Raw genomic sequence first — 15,640 nt, 5'->3', positions numbered from 1 at the left:
CACAACTTCACTGCGGCCTCTATACGTGCCTGGACTATGCTTTTCCCTTTTCCCTTTACCCCATGCAACACTCACAACGATTGTTCATGTATTAGGCTGTTTTTATTGGATTGCTCCAATTTTTCGCATTGATACGCTGCGGTATGCACCAGTGAAAATCTTTGAAAATTTCCATTCGAAAATGCCAAAGACTATTTTACAGGACATTTATATCGTATGTATTTGAAATAAATTTAACTAGTAGTTCTTTTTATTTCTTGGAACACGTGCATTCCATAATTGATGATTTTATGATTTTTAAGACTTGAATTTTTATTTGACGACTGCAGGAAAATGAGGAAGAAGATAGCGACATTCACCGCGTTGTGTGCGATAGCATTCGAGCTTCAAAAATAATTCAGCCAATTAATCATCACTTAATGAACTTTAATTGTTTAATCCCTGAAGAAATTCGAATCCTCTGCAGAATTTTTGAAAATATTTCTACCGATTCTCCATTTGTCGCAAAATTTTTTTCTCATGTGACATGAAAAGTTGAGTATTTAGAATGATTCAAGGAACAGATGATAAATTACCATCCCCTTTGTCAGAAATTATTGATTATTCCGTCATTTCTAGCTGCTTTCTTCCTCGCTATCCTGCCCAACACCTCCTCCATGTCAGGAATGTACTGACTTGCATAGTAATTTTTATTGAAAATTCTCCTTGGCGTAGAAAATTGAAAAAAAAAATGAAATAAAGTTGATAGACAGACGGAGGAAGAGAGAATGAAAAATTGGAAAAGGTGATGGATGACAGTGTAAATCTACATACATGTTGTATGTTGACGATGCAGTCCAGCCTTTGACCGATGGTGTTTTCATTCCATCCCCAGAATGGCGCATCGTTTAGTCCCTGAAAATTCATCGAGAGTATTTCCCAATCCCACAGTTCTTTTTTTTCCGATAACTCACAATGGAGGGATCATTTAACTACTGATTAATTATCCGAGGAGATTGCGCACGTTAATTAATCATTGATATTGTCCCAATTCCGGGTGAAATCCCAAAATAGCTGGAGTCCTTTGATTATTTTTCAGCGTATCCCTTTTTTTTTTCATTGTTCCTCAACTTTTATTGGATTGAAGCGACTTGTGTTCATTGGCGATAGACAATGGCAACATGTGTCGATGTTCTCGATTTGTCAATCTCCAGGTGAATTGAATACCTCCGGGAACTGCCACCCTGGTGGGACCACTTTTCACAAAGTCTGGGGTACGTTATAATTCAAAAACAGAGTACGACCTGCAGATAGAGTTGGCAATTTTTATTTCAGTGGATCTTTACTATCGTAATTACTCAATAATAATTTCTTATTTTTAGTTATTTTTCTGGGGGCAATAGCTCTCACATAAAGGGAGATTTGTGGGCAATAGAGATCGGGATAGTAGACCATCGGGTTGGGCTTAAGTGATTAATTCGGAAATTAATTAGCTCTCTAAATAGATGGAACACCATTACCAATACTTTTTTTGTCTTGCTCCGAGGGGTAACTCTGGATTTTTTCACTGATGGAGAGTGAAATTAAAGTATCATTTTTTTTTTCAAACTTCCGAGGGATGAATAATGGCGGGCGTTTTTGAGGGAAAAGTTCTTAACGAGGTTTGAGGGAAGGAAAATGGTATTAATTCGGCTATTATTCTTGTTTTTCCATTATGACGGGAGAAAAATTTGTGCAATTACGGAAATTGTTGTTCCGAGATTAATCACGTTCTTAATTCAAGAGTGATTCTTCCTCCGGTGGAAAATTAAGATATCGCTGAATTAGCGGTGAGTTTCATTTCACTGGAAATGTATTCCAGTGAATATTTATCGACAGTGTTGACATTTTAAAATTTAATTGCGAGCAGGGTGTGAATCTGCCAATAATATCTGCCCCCAACTTAATATTTTTTCTGCGATCACTTCCTCTCCCCGATATTTTCAGATATTTTTTTTTGGGGGGGAGGAGATAGATTATGACCTCCCGCTTCGGCGCCAATACTTCTGGCTTTGAACTCTCAAGTTTCATCGTGATGATCTCTTTTCCGATTCTCCCTTTTTTTTATTTTCTCACCAACCAATTACTTAGAACACGTTCAAAAGATATCCTGGGTCAGAGTCAACCCGCATCGACTTTTCCCTGGATTCGCGCCATGACCTCATTAAATTACTCTCAATTTGAGAAATTTTCAATGCCCCTGATATACATCGCCAAAGTAAATACAGCTTATTTGAGGTTAAACAAAATCGGCGAGATTATTTCCGCTCCGTTCGAAATCAGCTGAGTTATCCTCTTGTACATCCTCACCGCAATCAATTTCCGCGGTGCACTCGAGTCGTCAGAGATTTTTCATCTAACGATGCATCATTTCGCGTAAAAGCCAATAAATCAACTGCATAAAAAAGAAGAAATCCATCTAAACAATATTTACCCGGAAACAATTTTAATTGCACTTGGAATGGAATAAAAAAATCTCCCTCAATTGAATAACCAGATCATATTATTTGCAAAGACGAATTAATTTGCCGCATTAGTTTATGGACTTGTAAAGTAATGTTAAGGATGGATAAAGGATTCTTCATGGAGAAAAATACCCCCATAAACATGTTGCCAGGTGTCAACATCTCCATAATGTTGACTCCCTCATGTACACAACGAAATCCAATTTCCAATTTGAAAATTATGGCTTTATCGTGGAATATTGCCCTCCCACTCCATTCTTCTGGCACTTCCCCTTGACTATATTACACTGTTATATATGTTCGTCGGTAGATACCTAAGGAGTGTACGCCCAAGGTGGCGTAGATGTGGATAATTGTCAATCTTCGAACACACCTCGTCTCCACTTTCTCGCATCGATTCACCACACGGGTTTCAGCCCCTTGTGTGCATATACATCATCTCCTCCTCCCTTCCTCCGGCATTCTGCGGGGAGGAACTCCTCCAGAGGTACTTTATCCACCCATCAGGAACTAAATAATCAACTTCTCCTTTACTTGTCGCACTCTAATCAACTTTCAACATTCGCCGATTAATTTATATTGTCTTTGTTCCAGGGTTACATGTTTCTTTGTGAAAAACTCATCTGTTTCAAAGTCATTTGACTTTTTCTCGACACGAAGGTAAAACCTGTCCCTTCTCACATCATTAATTCTCCCGGTAGTCTGCGTCCATGGAAAAACCATTCGTTACCGCAAAAACAATTTCTCGAGCCGAAAAATTTTGCAGATATGTTTCATCAATTTGTGGTTTATTGAATAAATAGTGTTTGAAAACAAAATAAAAATACGATCATTCCTCGGGAATTACCAGAACTCGGAGGAATTTTATTGAGTAATATTTTTCACATAATCAAAAGTAATTTTTGATGGAAAAGAATAGATTGGAATTTCATAGCCACAAAAATTATCCACCCCTGTCGTCGGGTCACCATGAAAAGATTTAGCACTGAATTCGTTAATTATACCCGGACTATTAATCTTGTTGGACCGGGGATTTATCGCCTCCTGGGGAAAATGGAAACTGAAATTGTCTTGAGGCACACTCGAACGCGCAGTGGCCGTATCACTCGCAGAAAGATACTTCACGTGCTATTACATCTCTCAAGCCGTCTAACGGTAATTGAATCCGTCCCACTAAGAGGACCAAACTTCTCCACTACTTTTCCACTCCTCCCTTGTCCCAGCATTTTCTTTTTTTTCATTTCGTTTACTGCCACAAGCTACCAATACGAATGGATCACCAAAGTCGTTTAAACAGTTGCCAGACTATTCGCTGCAACTCATGCCTGTCCCATCTCTCTTTACCCTTATCCACTGATGAAAGGATTTCAACATTTATTTTCAATTACTCAACATTACCGAAGACGGGGGACCAAGCATTCATGATTACAAAAAATAATCCTATATTTTATTGTATGTTTATATTAATATTGAGAGGACATTTTTTAATCTGGAATTCTGATAAATGCCAGGACAAATGTTCAGACTCTTCGATCTTCACTCTAAACGTCGGTAAAATAATGGGGCCTTTTATAAATTGCTCCATAGTACAGAAAGTCAATGTGCGCGTGTGTTTCCAGCTTTAACTTTCCAGCAATAATTTCAAGTAAAGAAAGATTAAAATAATTTCCATTGAAGGTATTCCCCATTTCCAATATATTCTTCGACAGAATGTCTTGGGGTTGGAAAATTTTTGTCATTTCTCCCGTAATTCTCATGATTTTTTCATGCAGTTTTTGTCGGACTGACTAATGAGAATGAAGAAAAAAAAAGACCAGAGTGTCAGGGGCACTGGTATGCATATGTGTGAGGGTATATAGTTCTCTCTCCGGTCGTTGCGCCGCAGATGAGAAGAGAAGGCAAGGCTTTTTTCCGTAGCTAATTGCCACGGCTGTTCGGGCCTCTTTTACCCTATATATGGGACGCATGGCGCACACGGCCTGTGACACCGCAGAGCTTGGCGCATACCACGGCTCAATGATCTTGCCCCTTTTTCCTTTTTCCTCCTTCTCGCTTTTATATCAACACCACCAACGTAAACGGAAAAACGAGCGAAGAAAAGGGAGGGATACCCCTGGGGGCATTACGAGTGAGCGACGCCCCAACCGCGTATTGTGAATATCGAAACTCATTTTTTTTTTTACACTTTCCACCCCTAGCTTCACTAAAAATTCTTTCGCTCTCTTACCCGTTAAATCGACACTGAAAAATTATCACTTGCCATTATCACTTGTAATTCCCTATTTTTCCAGTCGTTACATCGAGAAAAAAGGATTTTGTCTTGATAAGAATATTTACTGACCACAAGAAAATATATTCCGAAATATTATTTGGGATTTTTTGATGATAAGGGAAATTGCAAACTCGTTAATGAGATGAGTTCAATGAGTTCAAAAATTGAGCCAAATGTTCAATGACAAGTGAAGAGATAATCGATTGATATATTTAACTACTTTCTATTCTGATATATTGAATCCATCAGTCTTTAAAGTGCCAATGAAGTGAAACGTCAGGCCAGGTAAATCTCCCAGGCTCTTGTAAGATGTATAGTGATGAATTTTTCAAGGGAAATTCATTGGCGATTATCGATAAACCCTCCTTTAAGATGAGATTCATCGTGTATCGTATATCAGAGTACCTTTTTGCCGTTGACATTTTCCATTTTGAAAATTTCAGCTCCACGCGATATGAAAGACTCCATTAAAGATAATAATAACCTAAACAAAAATTACAAGGATATATTCATATCATGAAGGATATTATAACTTGTACTTAACATTTTTATTTGGAAAATGGATAGGCGTGGATGCTTCAGTGAAGAGGCATCTTCTCTTCGGATTCCTAAACGATCTAATCATCGGGCATGCATTGAACCATTGCAAGTAGGACAGGCTAAAGCTGGAATTGATTTGGCACAATTATCGGTGGGAAAGGGAGAGAGAAGTGGTCAGCGTTGATTCGCAGGGAATTGGATATCTCCGGTGTGTCCGAAAACTTGATTCGTCTCGAGGTAATACGATGGAAACCCATTGACGGATCTACCAGATATAGACCGGTGAACCCAGTGCACCCATTCATTTCCATTAATCATGAGGAAATTCCATTTTCATTTTTTTACTTCGTCTCTACCTGTCTGTTTGTAGAACACCTCGAGCCACTTGAAACGAGAGTTATGGATATGCAACATCCACTTTTATGCCTTTCGATAAACTTCCATCAGTTTTTACGACCGAAACGGTGAATGTCAGCGGTAAAAGGGCACTCTCTTATGATGAATCTCGTCTTAAAAGATGTTCTATCGATAATCGGCGATTTTCCATGAAAAATTCATCGCTGAAGGTACCTCTCGAAAGTGTCTCGTGGATTTACCTGGGAGGATGGTTCATTTCATTGGCACTTTGAGGACTGATTAATTCGATATATCAGGACTGAAGTGAATCCATCGCTTATCTCTCCACTTCATCATATCAAGTATTCAATTATCTTGATGTGCGAGGTTTTTTTTTCATTCTGACTGACTGAGAATGAGAGCGAATTAACCCTCGTGGAGTGATTTTAAATTTTTTCACTTTTTGAAAAATTGAGACTGGAAAAATTTTTTGAAAAATTTACCAACGGCGCAACAATGAAAATTCCCGGAAAAAGTGAAGAGTTCTAATTAGCGGACCATCCGCAGATCCGTCTTTTGTTTCCCAATTTTTTTTTGTTTCAAAAAAAAAAAAGTGTTCTGAAAAGTTTTCCAGAAATTTTTTTAAAATTTTGAAAATTATTCCAATTACAATTTTTTTTTACCCGGGCAAGAGGAAAACTTGAAGAGTCAGCAAAGTAAATGATCAGAAAATGACACGACATGAAGGATCATTGGAAGTTATCTTGCGCAACGACTAGACTCCATCTGGAATAACACAAGCTCCTTGTGATTCGACAGTGGAAACCGGGAAAAGTAGTCCCAGGAGTATGATAACTGGGCACGTAGCGAAACCACACCAGGAGCCCCTGAACCTTATTAACGTAATACGTGCCTCAGCATGGTAAACGTGGCTAGAAAGCATTCCACATCGCCCCATTGCACCAGCCCTCCAACCATAGACAAACACCAGAGCTATTCGTCTATTTGTACGTATTTTTGCCACTCCCAGCTATCGAGTATATTGGTCCACTGAGCATTAGCCCACCAGACGCCTGATATATCCAATCCTGGCTGAGGGGTCAGGAGTTTGCTTGCCAAAAAGCAAATCATTCGTGCGGTACTTTTTAGCTTCACTAGCAGGAACTGCGGCGATGTATGTTGTTGAGGCAAAGCTGATACTCGAGGAGTAAAGCCTCGTGCATCACTTTTATTTTATTCCTATATTCCCATTTATAAATCAGCGAAGGAAAAGCCAGTCTTTCAGTATTACACATTTTTTTCATTTTTTTTCATTTTTTTTCATTTTTTTTTCATTTTTTTTTTTCATTTTTTTCATTTTTTTTTCATTTCTTCTTTTTTTGTTGGGAACGTTCAGTTTTGAAGTGAACTAAATTGGAATAAAATGGATGATCCACGTGTAGAAGTTGATCTACAAGTTTGATAAGAGAACACAAGTTCTCAGCGAAAAGTCCACCCCTAGAACCTGACGATTGGCAAAAGAACCAACAGTCAGACAAACACGACTGTCCCGTTTCACCGTTTGTTGACTCGATAATAAAATTCCGAAAAGTTCAAGTTCCTGAGAAGAAAAGTTGGCGGTGTACATGAAACAGCTGGTACATACTCTATAAACTGAGCGATGGTCTGGCCTCGGTTTATAGTTGTTGAAAAGTCACTCAGCGGGTTAGTTATCCACCGTTGGGAATTTTTGTGTGAACAGTGTGCCTAATTAGTCTCCAGTCAATGGTTAGTTTCATCGACTTGGTTTTTTAAAAATAATCCAAACGCTCTGGGACCTTCCACAAACCGTTAAACCTCTCGCCAAACCTCCATTGTTGAAATACTCTCCCTTTGGTACACTCTTACTCCCTTCCACCCCTCGGAAACTGGCAACTTTTTTTCCCCCGCAAATTCACTCCAGCCTGGAGGCGTATTTTTATCGAAATTGTTAGTAATTGGCTGTACACTTCAGCACGGGGTCAAGAGGTTGTGGGGCGAATGGGGGGACATTAAATTTTGTTGATGGATGAATTTATCGGATTATCCATATTCGTTGTCTAGTGTAATGTATATGCTGAGAAGCTCGGTAATAACAGATCCTATCGTATCACGGGACTCATCAGTGTCAGGAAACTTTGCGCTAGGATTACATAACTCCCTCGAGCCAGGATGCACAGCCTAAAAAATTCAGCTCCTAAAGACAACGAGTACTTGGTGAAAAGTAATGAGAATTCCACATTGAAACCTCATTATATCGCTCATTATATTTTCTGTAATCTACCTATACCTATAAAATCAAATAAAATCAGTCAAGGGAATGAATATGAAATTTCCATATAGAACGAATAACTAGGCTGATCCGAATGGAAAAGCAAAAGCTCTGATGGACAAATGATGAGGCCGATGGGTCCGTGTGCTGTCTCCCCCGTAAAATTCAGAATGGCCATCCATTCGTCATTTTCGTTATGAAAATTCCATACGAGGCCAAGCCCTGAAAAGTAGAAAAGTGTCATCCCGGGAATAGCCACGGTATTGGGAGAAAAAGCACGTCTGAGTTATAAGAGAAGAAGAAATCCCAGGGATGAGGTTTGGCATACTAAAATCCGGATGAGTGGTATCTGTGTGCGGTGAAGTAAGTGCAACGTGAGAAATGTTGCGAAGAAATATATTCCCTTAACGTTCTTTTTATAACAGACCAGTCATTTCCACCAACTTCCCCAATTTCTATCAAAGATGATTGCGCTTCGTGATCACGACTGGCAAGATCGAGCTGAAGGTCTATGTCGAACCCAATGACCACTCGTACCATTTCCGCATTTGGGAAATTGAAGCGACGTCTCCACCGACAACTGCTGCACCTCACAGTTGCTCCTACATGGTATTACCTATAGTATATTACCTCTATATACTATATCAGCACTCTGATGCACACCAGCAGTAACAGTGACATGTACCACACATTGCTGAGGTTTCCATCATACATCGATTCACCACTGTTGAATTATTGAGTTGAATTTGTAAATAATGCTGGAAATATTTTCGTCTCTGACACCACTAGGCAATTCGTTGTAACAGGTCACAGGAAATAACGAGACACGAGGGCTGATTATGACGTTTGAGGGAATCACAAAGGGGTACCGAGACGAAAATATTTAAAATATCGAGTCGTATAATAAAATAGTAGGAAATATGAATTCAACTGCGATGAGACATGCTGTCTATTGAAATTAACGGACACCTGCAATTAATTTAGGGATTATAAATCTGACTAATTAAGCGGTACTCATATCTCTTCAGTGAATTTTCTCATGAATTTGAAAAACCCTACGGGACAATAATTGCCGATTCTCGCTGCAAGTGATTAATACACAGGCTCCCTGGAGCCATCAGACCGCAGCGAATACTAAAGCTATCCCAAACTCGATAGAACAAAAACTGAGTATATTGACAGGAGTAGAGAACTATAACATTAGGTTTGGTTCAAGGTAAACAAGAATATCCGGAAATTCAGAACGTCTACCAAATTTCCCACTCAGCGGTTTCAATATTCCATCTCAGAAATGACATATTAGTTTCCATCGATAATTGCTTGAAATATTAACTTTATCCATTTCTCTCCCTCTCGTCTGTCAATCCCCAAGATTTTTCTCACCATGAGTCACCATGAGTCACTGAAAATAACGACAGATTCAACGAATGTATTTATTACACACATTTGAATTGGAACTAGCAGTCGAAATGAACGTCTGCCCAAAAATTTTCTAAATAGAAATATCAACACGGTCTGTCGATTGGTCAACTAAAAAGCCCCTCCATAAAAAACAACAGGAGAATCTCGATGAGAGAGGTACTGAGATGAAACCCGAGTGTTTATGTTCGATATATCTGGCACAAGTAACCGTATAACGATGTGCAGACACCAATCAATACCCGCGTTCCCACCTATCACCGACCATTAACCGAGTGACAGAAAAAAAATAAAAAATAAAAAAAATAAAAATACTTGGACACCGCATAAAGGAGAGCAGCAAAGTTTGTCGTGATTTTTCTCATGTCTATTTCCATCGGGTGCCGAACGACATACTTTTTAAAATATAGACAGAAGGACCGGTGAAGTTGTTGTTTGGATTTGAGACAAGTCGATCGCAATGGAAAGACTCAGCCGAACTCATTGTCATGGGTTTTGATTGATTCAGACTCATTTGGCATTTGGGAGGAGTTGCCGAGAGGTAAATCGAGAGGGAATGGGTAGAATTCCCTCTTGCTGTACATCCTTTTGTTCATTTTAACGTCACTCGTATGCACTGGTATGTACACACAGTGGTACATAGTAGCACACAGGATCGATGGTGCGTAAGTCCCCTCCCATCTCTCATTCTCACACACCACATATATACATGAGTTGTTTTATACATATATATAACTTGGGTATGTGTTCATCTGTCTTCTCCGTAGTTCAGTGTAAGTGGTAGAGGTGTAACCAGTGAAAGAGTGAAATGGCAATATCAACACAGGCGGACACACCGCGCACACTACTACTCACTCTTTATAAAATGTCAGATACGTTGCTCTTGTATTTTACTATCTTTTTTATTTCAAACTTGTGGATGCTGCTGGAGTGTGCAGGGGTTACATTCTTGCAATTACACACAGAGGAAAACCTGTCTTACCAGTTACGAAAAAAATCATCAATTCAGCTATTAATTGTTCAATTTAATTCTCTGTATTGGTTAATTCAGGGATCAACCATTATATCGTTTTTTTAGATTAGATGGACAGTGAGGAATATTCATTTGTCAAAGGCATTTAATCCACGGTGGAAATGGAATTTTTTTATGTTTAATAGTATTAAATAAGGGGACAGCAATTTGACGTGTGATTGATGGAGGAATTATTATTTTAATGGTAATATTAATGGGTGATTTTGCGAACTCTCGGCAATTGTACAGAAAACAAAGGGTGGAAACTTTATTCTCCGTTCAATTAATATTTTGGGGCTTGCGTTGTTGCGTTGGTGTGCAATTACAGTGTCGATATTTGGGAAATCGATTATATGTATTCCATACGCGTTTGGGTTAAGAGAATCGTTTGATATCGTTGGGAGGTAAAAAGTGGACAGGGAGGATAGGTGGTTTTTGAAAGATGGATTATTGTTGTTTTTAGTTGTGGTTGACTTACAACGTCGATTATTTGCATTAACGTGAGGCCGAAGCTCAGTGCGAGGGGCTCGGACTCGTTGAACACCGGACGCTCCAGTACATTGTAGTTATCCAGGAGATCATTCAGCAGCCGCTTCTCGTGCACACCGCCACTTACCAGTCCTGAAAAATCATCAAATTTTCATCATCCATTATTTCTCAAGAAATTCCGCGGAGGGAAATTAATCCCTTTTTTAAATGGTTATTTTACATCGTTATTCGATTATTCGACTATTGTTAAAGTCCATTGCGATGATGATCAAGACTTCAATTGGTTAGACCTCACCATTCTACCCTGGAATCGAACCTCGAATAATGAAAAAAATTTGTGAATTGTAACCACCTGAATTTTCTGTTTTAAAATCATGCGAATATGCATTGGTAATGGAGTGATAAAATCAGAGAGAGTGAAGAATTCTTTATCACCCCCTTTTTTTGTCGAGAACCTGTTCCCAGTCCTCTGCACATGAACTATTATTTAATTAATTAATGAATAATGAGGCGTGTTGCTTTCACTCGTTCAAGTCTTAAATCTCGCAAGTCCCATAATGGATGAGAAAGTTTTCCAAGCGTCTCAGTTTTTCGCTAACGCGATAGACTTCACGTCTGTATTTAGCTCCTTGCCCTCTTTGTCTGGACTTGTCCCTCCCTTTTTTCCCTCAATTACTTCTCCGTCGTTAACCATCAATCGATACTGAAAGTTTTCAATCAACTGACCGCGCGACTTTCGGCTATCATTCTTGTCCTGTCCTATAATCGTTCAATTTCGGGGTTTTTTGTATTGGCTCATCAACGCCATTGATTTTTGATTTTCGAAGGTTGCCTCTTCGTTAATAAAAACCGGCCGCTCCGAAAAATGACCAATATGGCGAGTGTGAAGAGATTTAATGGATGATGAAAGCCATCAACCAACTGAATTTTCAACGCTTGTTGTAACCATACGGGCCGATAAATATTTATGAACAGGTTTTTCCCATTATTTTTATTCAGCTCCCATCGTTTGGTCGTTCATTTTGTTTTTCTCCATTTTCGCCTGACGCAGGGAAGAATTTTTTTTTCGTGGAAAATTCATTCGGAAAATGTTGGAATTCAGTGGGCAGTTATCAGTGACGATCGGAGAAAATCGGCGGAAAAAAAACGAGTCCTCATTGCAGAGAGAAAGTACAATCGAGTACTTTATGGACAATTCAGTTACAATCTACAAATCTGTAAGAAAAATTGAGAGTTTCCTTTGGTTTTCCATTATAATATATTAACAATTTTCCAGAAGCTTATCGAAACCTGAGATAAACAAGATTATCAAAGAATCAGCTCGACACCATTTTTTTTTACTGCATTCGCCATTAAATTATTTCTCCATGTTCGTTTATTTGAATAAAAACTGATAAAAATCCTCGGAGATTGGAGGAAGCATTGAATAAACCTGGAAAATAAAGATTCACTCTTCACAGGGTTGATTTTTTTTCTCAAGTTGGAGGGGTTTGGAGAGATAAAATGTGCATTCCTACTAGTTCCTCTTGTCCTGAGGGATGGCCAATTTCAGTGACCATTACTCGCAGTGAATCCTCGTTATTCTCGTGTACCGCAGAAACAAATTCCTTTTTCCTATCCAGACCCTTGGCACCATCCCCCTCCCCCTTCATTTTCTTTTTTCCTCTATTTTCCTCAACAGCCACTTGCGAAATGTCCAATGCCTTGTGCGCCACCAACAGCGATAAATTGCAGTTCTCAAGACGCCCTCCATCGTATATCACATTCTTTCCCCTTATTTCTCCAGCCCACACCCCCTCGGCTACTTTTCAACCTGGCTTTAGGGAGGAAATTTTATATCGCACGATATTTATGATATTTATTGTCGAGTGGCAAGTGCATTGGATGGAGACTTTTAACAGCGGTAAATACACACTGGGCTCCGACAATTTTCTACCTTCTACAACTTCACTTGAGAAACCAATTGCCTGGCCAAACTGCTCCGCCATTACACACCTGCACTTACACAATTATGTGACGATAATCATGAAATGATTTTCAGTTGAGAAATTATTTTTAGCAAACCATTTGTTCAAAAAGTGCAAATTGTAAAAAAAAAGTTGTCAGACAAAATTTGTTTCGGAAATTTTTTTAAATAATTTTTTAGAAATTCTTGTGAATATAATTTTTTTTTTTCAATTATACTGTTGTTTTCTTACTTTTTTTATTTTTTGAAAATTTGGGAAAAAAATATTTCGATTACAATTTTTTTTACCCCGGTATCACGTACAAAAAAATTGAAATTTATGCCATTTTTTTTTTGTAAAAAATGAGGGGATTTCGTGGAATATTCACTGCAATTCTAACCAATGACGCAGAAGATTTCCCCCACGTCTGCTCCTGAAGATAAACTCAAACTCAGACGCCCTAAAAAATTTCTAATTCATCGCCATGAATTTGGAATTTAAGCCTGAGAAGATAGGAGAACTGCGAGATGAGCCACAGCCCCCGGAAGTTTGTGAGAAGAGTCTCAAAGTTGCTCGTCGGCGAGAGGGAAAATACGTTGAAACCACCCTACACCGCCCTATCAGTGCTTAACCTATTTTTACATCAGGATTAGTTCTTTATATATTCCGCCCAATGTTATCAGCATTTTTCATATATTTCCTATTCAAATCAGCTCTAAACAGGCCTTCCGCCATTATTTATTGTATTTTCCATCAAACTCAATAAGTAAACATAACTCCAACAATAAAAATACACTAAATAAAGATACTCTCTATAAACAATCGAACAATTTATACTGCATGTCAGGATAATTAGTTATTTTTTTATTGAGTAATGAAAGAAACTTTTCCGTTTGATTAAAGGGAATATAGAGATAAATATTGAATTTTTATTTAATAAATAAATAAATGAAGAGATCTGTGCTGAAAAGTTGTGGGGCATTCCCGAAAAATTGATTTCCAAGTGGAGTAGCCTTGTTTCGTTCAGCCACTTGATTACTGAGAAAAAAAAAAGTTTAAGTGATTCCGAGTGATAAACATCAGATATAATCCGACGTAAATAAATGGATCGAACGAAAAATTTCTCTCCGGACAAAATAAAATACCGGAGAAAATACAATCTATTCTCCACGGAAACATTATTCACTCCATTTGAATACTTTTCCATTAACCCTACATTAAACTGGTTATAAATGGCCAGAATTACTCGGCCACATGATGAAATTTCACTGGAATTCCGAAAGAACTCCATTCATCTCGCAGATACTGCACTTTCCAAAGTTTTCACTAGAAATTCTCGTCCAACTATTCCGCAATTTCCACGTTGGCTATTTTTTTTATTAACATTAAATTGAAAAATTCGCTTCAAAGACATCAATTGAATTTCACTCAACGAAATCTCTGAATGGATAACCGTTTGTTTGTTAACTTGGAATTCATTTATCTTTACTCCGATGAAATAAAAATAAAAGAGTTATCTTTGTCATGATGAGTTTCTCAAAAATATTTTTCTACGCCCCGACATTGCGGAGTAAATAATTACATATCGCAAGTACTGGATCAGTGGAAAGACATTATGCCCCATATTTTCTCCTTCATTGTAAACTCTCAATCTTATGGTGCGAAAAGCTTGGCCGAATCGTCCAGGGGGATAGCTATACTACAAGTCTCGTTATCATGGCCACGTAAATCCCAAATGACGCATAAACATCCGAAATATGGCAGTAAAAGGGGTGAGAGAAGGGGGTGGCATGATATAATTTTCAGTCGCAATTCTCGTTCACTCGGTTCATCGGCTTTTGATGGCCCGATTGGCCGACGATTTTTCAGTGATTATTTCGTATTTTTCATAAATTCCTTAGAAACCCGTACATAATTTATTATTATTATTACTCATTTTTTACCTTGATTATTGAATGTTTAAGTGAGTCTTTTAAAAAATAATCAATGACATACAAAAATATTTAATTAACATTTGGTAATGATATTTAAAAAATAATTTTTCGTTATAATTTTTTAATCGACAGAAAAAATTCTTTAATTGGCTAGCACCAGGAGGTGAGCTTTCTTCAGGGGATCGGCGTTAAAACGCGAAATGTCAGAGTTTTTTCAACATCTTCAGATATTTTGCCGTGGCAGTGCCGTAATGGCACTTGCTGACATCGTAAACCTCGAATTTAGCGTCCATTCAAGAGATATACCGTAGATTGCCTCGGAATTTCACCACCCCAATTGTTCAGATCAATACGCAATCTATTATTCCAGAATGATTTCACGTTTCCAGCTCAAAGCCTAATTCAAACTTAATTTCATGCTCGTTATATGGTCTCCACCACTCATTCGCGGAAAATGGATTTCACAACGAATTTTATTTTTTATTTTTTCCTATTTCAGCATTAAAAGTTTTCTCGTTCAAGTATAAAACAGCTCTCAAAACCGGTACTCGTGGCACTCTAACTGTGACGAGGAAACTTTTCCAGAAATTTGTTTAAAAATTCATATAAAAAATGGAGAAATATCATTGCACACGGAAAATCATACAAAAAGCGTATTTGAGTGTTACAACATTGTTTTCCATGGAAAAATCCCAAATGTCATAACATATCCGCATAAAATGGCGTCTGAAAACTGACAATCGTGAAAATGAGTAGTCAGGTAGGGTAGAAATTGAATTTTTTTTCCCCAACGGTGTAAAATAGGTTCATAAATGACGGAAAAGTGAGAATTTAGAGTGAAGATCTGCAGGCGTTGGGAGTTGAAGTAAATTTCATTTTGCTCGGACGACACACACGGGGATAACGGCTTGAATTCCAT

The 15,640-nt window shown here is 38.2% G+C and overlaps 1 protein-coding gene across 1 annotated transcript in view; it reads right to left on the bottom strand.

The window, feature by feature from the left end:
- LOC105268926 (neuronal acetylcholine receptor subunit alpha-7) overlaps positions 1-15,640 on the bottom strand; it is a 68,941-nt gene that overhangs the window by 35,894 nt on the left and 17,407 nt on the right. The window contains exon 2 of the mRNA XM_011308847.1: positions 10,831-10,973. Within this exon, the coding sequence (XP_011307149.1) occupies positions 10,831-10,973 (143 nt within the window). The remainder of the gene's footprint in view (positions 1-10,830; positions 10,974-15,640) is intronic.

Source organism: Fopius arisanus, unplaced genomic scaffold, assembly GCF_000806365.1.
Source record: "Fopius arisanus strain USDA-PBARC FA_bdor unplaced genomic scaffold, ASM80636v1 scaffold00063, whole genome shotgun sequence".
Taxonomy (NCBI): domain Eukaryota; kingdom Metazoa; phylum Arthropoda; class Insecta; order Hymenoptera; family Braconidae; genus Fopius; species Fopius arisanus.
The sequence above is the reverse complement of the archived record's forward strand: the minus strand, read 5'-3'. Positions and strand labels throughout refer to the sequence as shown.